Source organism: Triticum dicoccoides, chromosome 2B, assembly GCF_002162155.2.
Source record: "Triticum dicoccoides isolate Atlit2015 ecotype Zavitan chromosome 2B, WEW_v2.0, whole genome shotgun sequence".
NCBI classification, from domain to species: domain Eukaryota; kingdom Viridiplantae; phylum Streptophyta; class Magnoliopsida; order Poales; family Poaceae; genus Triticum; species Triticum dicoccoides.
The window spans coordinates 808,917,851-808,925,330 of NC_041383.1; the positions used below are offsets into that span (position 1 = coordinate 808,917,851).

Genomic DNA, 7,480 nt, shown 5'->3' on the forward strand with positions numbered 1-7,480 from the left:
GGGGGGGGGGGCTTTGCGGGAGTCTGCACAGTACACACGTTGGAATCCGACACCCTGTCCCACTCCAAAACCCACCAAAACCCCTCCCGGACCTCGCGCCTCCATCCTCCCATTTTCTCTCCTTCCCTTTTTCTCTCTTGTCTTCGTCGCTACTCCACCACCCTAGCCGCCTTGGCACACCCCTGCTGGTACTCGACGAGTCCGTCACCTCCAGCGGTAGACCCAGGATCCAAGCCGCTTCTTCAACGCCGCTGTTCAACACCTCTTCTCCAACCACCGTGCATGTAGCATCAGCTCCTGCGGTAATCACCATGCTTGGCAATTGTACGGTGAAATGCGTATGCTAAGCAATTTTGGCCCTTCTTCTTTCAAGCAATAGATTCGGATATGGAGTACATATACGAGCACTATATTGAGTCATCAGACGATTCATTTGACGAGGAGGACTACACGGATGAGACAACGATGATGCAGACGGCCCTTGTAGACACGGAGCATGCTAAAGAGCATGTTCTCAATTTCAAGTGATCGATCAAGGGTCATCAAGTGCTCAACCGCAACAGGGCATGCGGCCATTTGATGTTGATGTTCGACTACTTTGCTCCCAATCCCCTCTTTGCTAACAATTTTCACCGCAGTTTCGGATGCACAAAAATGTCTTCGATCGTCTCTACCATGGGGTCTAATCCTTTGATGACTAATTCATCTCGAAGAAGGACGCCGTGGGAAGGATTGGATTCTCAGAATACCAGAAGTACACGGCCGCACTGCAGATACTTATATATGGCATGGTCGTTGATTCGTGGGACGAGTACCTATGAATGTCTGAGAGCACATGCGGAGATGCCATGGTCAGGTTTGCAACTACCATGGTCTCAGTGTTTGGACCTCAATACCTAAGGGAACCAAATGTCGTAGACACCGGGAGGCTCTTGGCAATCTGGGAAGCAAGAGGGTGCCCAGGTTTGCTCGGATCTCTTGACTACATGCATTGGAAATGGAAGAACTCCCCAAAAGTTATACAAGGGCAATATCAGGGCCATGTTAAGAAGCATATCATCATTCTTGAAGTTGTTGCATCACACCATATTTGGATTTGGCATGCCCAGGTCTCATAGTGACATCAATGTGCTGTAGCGATCACCATTTTTTGCTAGGCAGACTGAAGGAAAAGCTCATCCTTTCCACTATATTGTCAATGGGCGTGAGTATAATATAGGTTACTATCTAGTTGATGGTATCTAGCTATACTTAGTGGGCTACCTTTGTGAACACCATCTCTAACCCAGTTGGCCAAAAAGGCTCACTTTGTCCAAAGACAAGGAGCAGCTAGAAAGGATGCTGAGAGGGCATTTGGAGTTGTGTAGACACATTTTGCAGTTGTTCTTAGACCAGCTAAACAATGGGATGCAGAGACCTTGTGGGAGGTGATGACCTATTGTGTGATTATGCGGAACATGATGGTGGAGGATGAGGGTGACGATATTGCCGCAAGTCTTGAATTTGCGAGTATGGGTGATCCTATCAAACTTCCTGATCAGAATCGGGCCACATTTGAAGAGTTTGTTCAAATGCATCAACAAATTCAGCATCGAACAATTCATGAGCAACTGAAGGAAGATCTGATTGAGTATCTACGCTATTTGAGTGTGCAGGTTAAACCTTTTTGGGGGGCGGGATATATGCGGGCAGCGTTGGATGGCCGGCTCCCGCATCAGTGCGCACAGGCTGGTCCCCCTGCCCGTAGACGGATGCCGAAGCATATTTGCGGGCCAGCATTGGAGATTTCCTTATTTAACATTGGAAAAACATTTCTTTTCCTATCTAAAACCGACTCTAACTTATGTTCCAAATATAACGGTCCCGTCTAGTGTAGCACTCCACTAGTAGAAATAGGGCCAATTGTCCCGGTTCATAAGGGCCTTTAGTCCCGGTTCTTACACGAAACGGGACTAAAGGCCGTCCACGTGGCCACTGCCTGGAGGTCCACCTTTAGTCCCGGTTGGTAACACCAAGCGGTATAAAGGAAGTTTTATGATTTTTTTGAATTTTTTTCTTGATTTTCAAAATTTTGAATTATTTTAACCTCTGATCTCTAATCACCCCTCATCACTGCTCAATTTAACCTCTAATCTCTAATCACCCCTCATCATTGTAAATCATCTAACTTCCCGAAGGGTCACCCATCCTCTCACTACTCCAGCCTGAGCACGTTTAACTTCCGGGTTCTATTCTCCCTCGTTTCCAAGCCTGTACTTGTTGTTTTCCTGACAATAGTAAGATGTCAATCCTATTAACCCTCAGGAATTTACCTTGAGCATGAAGTCGCACATTTCACTGTTTGAGTTTGAAACTATTGTTCTAAAAAACAATAATTATTTAGTAACACTAATATTTCTTGAATAAGTAGTTGGACCACAGTTTGACCAGATTTGACCGAAATTCAAAAAAACCGAAACAATTATTTAGCAACACTAATATTTCTTGAATAAGTAGTTTGACCATAGTTTGACCACAGTTTGACCAGATTTGACCAAATTTCCAAAAAACTAAAATAATTATTTAGCAACACTAATATTCTTGAATAATTATTTAGTAACACTAATACTTCTTGAATAAGTAGTTTGACCAAATTTAACAAAAATTCAAAAAAAACTAAAATTTGAGCATAACTTTTTTTCCTTTTAGAATTTGAGGATTCTAAAAATTTGCAAACAAGCCGTAGGCCGTCAAAATTGGATCCGGATTTTCGTGCTGAATATTTTGATATATTATACGTTTTTTCTGACATCGTATGCAAAAGTTATAGCTGTTTTATATTTTCCCTACACTTTTTGCAAAACATGTCCAAATTTAAGTTTTTAAATTTTCCTAACTAGTAGATGTAGTAACATAACTACATCTCGAAGGATTTTCATTTTTAAAGTTTTTATCATTTCTTTTGCTTTTTACAAAACTGAAAAGGCGATCCACAGGACGGCGGCGGGGGGGGGGGTGTTAGAGTTTGAAAATGAGACCTTTAGTACCTGTTCGTGCCATGAACCGATACTAATGCTTCAAACCCCTGGGACTAATACCTGTACGGTGCCCTAGCCGTTCGAACCGGGACTAATGCTCACATTAGTCCCGGTTCGTAATGCAACCGGGATTAATGCTCTTTTCTGGCCGAATCAAAGCCCTGTTTTCTACAAGTGTCGTCTAAAATACACTGCTGGGCTGCACGCCTGGGCCAAGTATCTCGGTCTATCGAGCTGGCCCGGTCAAAACCAGGACCAGACCGACTTATTTTCGGGCCTGTTTCTGCAGACCGGACCGACCATTTTTATCAGCGGGCCAGGACCGTTCGGTCCTGTCCGTTGCGGGCCACGAGCCGGGCCAAAAGCCCGCTCGCCACGTCCAGGCCGAGTCTTGTGTATCGTTGTACATTTCAAAGCAGCAAGCAAGGATCGGAGTACCCAAATACTGTAGCAGCCTAGACGTTCCCCAAATACAGTATAAACTAGTGAACTTATGAGGAAATTTCCTTGGACCACTTTCAGTGACCAGCACCCACCGCTTTCCTTGACGTGATCCGCCCGTCCCCCATTGCGTCACACGCCTATCTCCGCAAAGTCACACTCCCAACCCTCTAAAGGCTTGAGTGCTCTACCCACACCATTACCACGCCTCGCACAATTGTCGCCAGGCGAGACAAGGACAGCTAGCAAGAGAGCAAGGCGATGTCAATGGCGGACGAGCAATACGACGCTGGGCCACGCGGGGCGCCGCACGGGCTGCTGTTGGCGGTGGTGGTGGGGCTGCTGGTTGGGTGGCCGCTTTTCCTAAGTGACGGCGCTGAGGCGGTCACCGATGCCATCGCCGAGCTGCTCGGCCCCATGGGCCTGCTCCTCCTCCCGGTGGGGCTCCTCCTCCTCATCCACCTCCTCTCCTGCGACCGCTCCCCCGACGTGTTCGAGTTTGGCGGCTCGCCCGACGCCGTGCACCACGTCGGGGGATCCCCCGTCGGCGTGGCGCTGATGCTGGTCCTCATCCTTGCCCTCCTCTACTACCGGTCCGCGCTCTTCGGTGGCGGCGGAGGCGACGACGAGTAGGCGCCTAGGCGCTCGCCAGTAGGTACTAGGTAGAGCCTGATCTCGGTGTGGCTGGTTGGTTGTTCAGACTTGCGAGTAGGCACTCCAGCAGGCAGCAGTAAATAAAAAAAGTGAGAGCTTTGCGTCTAATCTGTTCCAAGTGTTGCATTGCAATCTTGGTCCAACTGGCAAGGACAAACAAAAAGTTGGAACTGAATTTGACCTGATCTGTGCCTTTTGAACCGATAGTGAGACGCTAGCTCCAACTGCCTCGTACCGTGTAGTGTACTACTCCAAAAAGCTAATGGTGTTCTGCTCGTAGTAGCTGAAAATGAAAACATAACTTTGGATTTCCAAAAGGAGAAAAAAGGGCAATTTGAAGTCAGTTTCATGGGATGTTTAGCTGACAAATCTGTGCACTAACAAGTGATTACACACTCATCCTAGGCAAGAACGTAGCTTGCTAAGGTCCTGGTATGTAATGGTTCCACAGTTACTCAGGAGTGACGTGGTGGGGGAGTTCCGCGGGTGTGCTGTGTGATTTGGAAGCGAACTAGAAGTAACTAGTCTTCAACCCATGCTACTGCACGGGCTAGTAATTACCGAAAATTTATAATATTATACATAAAATGTTTAAGTAATTATTTACTTTATATCCCGTCCAAATCAGAAGTATTGATTATTTTTACTACTTATTTTCATAGCGCAGATAATATTATATTTCCTACGCCCTACACTTTAAACATTGTGGACAATCATACACCTTTAAATTTTTTGTATTGATCTTCGTGACATAACAAAATATGGTCACACCATTATACATACTAAAGTCTCCTAAACTAACACTGGCTAAATGCATCTCATGATGTCCTATGTTTTTAACACTACTACACATATATCATCCATGATTTTGCTCTCTAGCACTTACTATTCACTGGTTAACCATGTTTCCCGCGTACATGTGGTTAAAATATTTTTCAAAATAAGCACTCGGTAGTTCATTATGCCGATCACTCTCAACCCCATCCATGCGTGCTCTCGATGTGTGTGTGTGTTACACATGCGCATGCTCGGACACACACATAGCCCTATCCAACTCTTCGCTGCACCCACCAGTCAAGTGCTCATCAGTTCTACATGTTGATGAGATGCACACCTCGCTAAGGTATGTGGCTCGGTTAATTCTTGTACTTTTAAATGTTTGGAAGATTGTTGAACTTCTTGAAGTTTGCTTTTAAATGCATGGAAGGCCTATATGTCTTTTTTTAATAATTAACTATATTTCTGGTTTTCTCATCAGATCAATTTTTTACTTGGGCTGGAAAGTTTTAGAATCCATCCTTGTATTTTTAGTGGCTTACCCATTTGTTTTGTCTAAGGATCCCCTAATTATTGGATTCCATCCGTAAACAGATTTCACATTTCTTCAATACCAATTTCTTCATATTTTCGGAAAAAACTATGTGCTTATCATTTGCAAATTTGGGTACATCTTCTCAAGTGTGATTTATGGACGTGATTAGTGTAGTGTATGTAACTTATCCCCTGTGTGTCGGAACTTATGAAATCAGTCGGTTTCTGATGAACTGGCGTGGTTTAAATATTTTGTTTTTTTTTTTGAAAATTTTTGTTTCACTCGCGCGTTTTAGCCATTTTGTATTTTGTTATTTTATTATTAAATATATTTTTGACAGACATATATTTTTTTGTACTATTATCTTTGTATTTTAAGAAAACACTATGTGCATGTCAGGTATAAATTTTGGAATATATACTTATGTGGTTTCTGAATGAGAACAAATAATTCACGTACATAGATTTACGCACAATACACTTATAGTCTACGCAGATTTATAGTGAAGAGAACATCATCCATCCATATAGTGCTAGCTGTCTTACGCATGCATGTGTAAGTTCATCACTATGTTTCCAATAAAAAAATCATTAACCTGCTAGTTGATGTTAATTTGCATGTTTCCTTCTTTCCTTTTTTTCTTAACTTCACTTCCTTCGTTTTTTTTGAGGTCACACTTCCTTCGTTTTTGACACCACGTGTTTCCTTCCAAGCATAAAACCGAAGGACTCTTTGGGGTGGATTGGATCTCACATTTAAAGCGCATGGACTTCCTTTTCCTTTTTTTTGTCGGTAAAAGCGCATGGACTTCTAAAGACACGTTTTCATCCACGCGTAATACTGATGGACTCTTTCCCATTTTATCGTTGGACTATTTTTTTACATTTTTTATTATGTACGGGTAATCAGCCAGATCGTGGATTCTTTTCCCGTTTGTCGTTGGACTATTTTTTCTTTCTTTATTGTTGGAGTTTCTAATGTAGGCCTTCTTAATTTCTGGGAACGGATGGAGCCTTTCCTTTTTTCAAAATAGGCTTTCCTTGATTATTTCTACGTGAGGCTTTCCTCTTTTTTTTTTGACATGAGGCTTTCCGTTTTGTTTCACTAACGTGAGTCGTATCAGATGTGTTCTTTATAAGACGGAATCATTTGTGTTACGTAAGTTTTTCTTTTATGCTGATCGTAAATTTTTCAATCTAACGGTTTAATTAATTTTGATGATGTGGATTAATGAGAGATCATGAATGGTGCCTCCAATTAGTAAATATAAGAAAGGTATAAGATATGCGCGCTTTGCCGCGATGGCTGACATGAGCGCGACATGAATTGCACATGCCACGCTAAGATATCTTGCAAACAACTATTTTGTATTGCGAGGTTTGCAAACAGCTTGCATGTAACAAATTACAATTTCGATATAGGCACAATGTACTCATCCCCTTGCTCCTATAGAAAACATAAAATTTCATCTCAAATGATAAATTGTTTCTTTTAGGTAAAAGACCATTAGTTTTAACTTTCAAGAGAAGAATGAATCTCTGATTTTGTTAACAATGAGCAACAAAAGTAACGCAGAAAATTATTAAAAAATTGGAAACAACTCATCGAAAAACAAAATTATAAAGAACATAGTAACTTACTGTGCTAAGCCATTCTATTTAGTATAGGTAGTAACTACTGTATGTCAGAAGCAACTGTGTCGCCATGTCTGTCTCTGTTACCCATTTTGTTTGCTAGAAAGGAATTAGTTTGAGTATAGCGTCCCTGGGGTACGTCAAATCTGGGCTAAATCATGCGGTGAAAACTAACTCACGCTTTTCTTGGGATATTTACTAGTACCAATATTTTTCTTCATCACAGTTAATTAACTAATATTAATATCTTGAATTAATACAATGGATGTCAATGGTGATGTTGCTCAATTGGTAGAGTGCTAAACAATGTGGAATAGAGGCACTCGTTCAATTCCTTGCATTTCCATTTTGTTTTTTTTGTTCTACTTTTGTCGACCGCCTTCAATTTTCCTTCGATATTGGCCATCAGGTAAGAGAAAAAA

General features: G+C 42.3%; 1 protein-coding gene across 1 annotated transcript; it reads left to right on the top strand.

The window, feature by feature from the left end:
• The first annotated feature begins 3,556 nt into the window (after positions 1–3,556).
• Positions 3,557–4,280, top strand: LOC119368931. The gene has a single exon (XM_037634038.1). It carries the CDS (start codon positions 3,720–3,722, stop codon positions 4,089–4,091), a length of 372 nt encoding a protein of 123 aa, XP_037489935.1. The 5' UTR covers positions 3,557–3,719; the 3' UTR covers positions 4,092–4,280.
• The last annotated feature ends 3,200 nt before the right edge of the window (positions 4,281–7,480 follow it).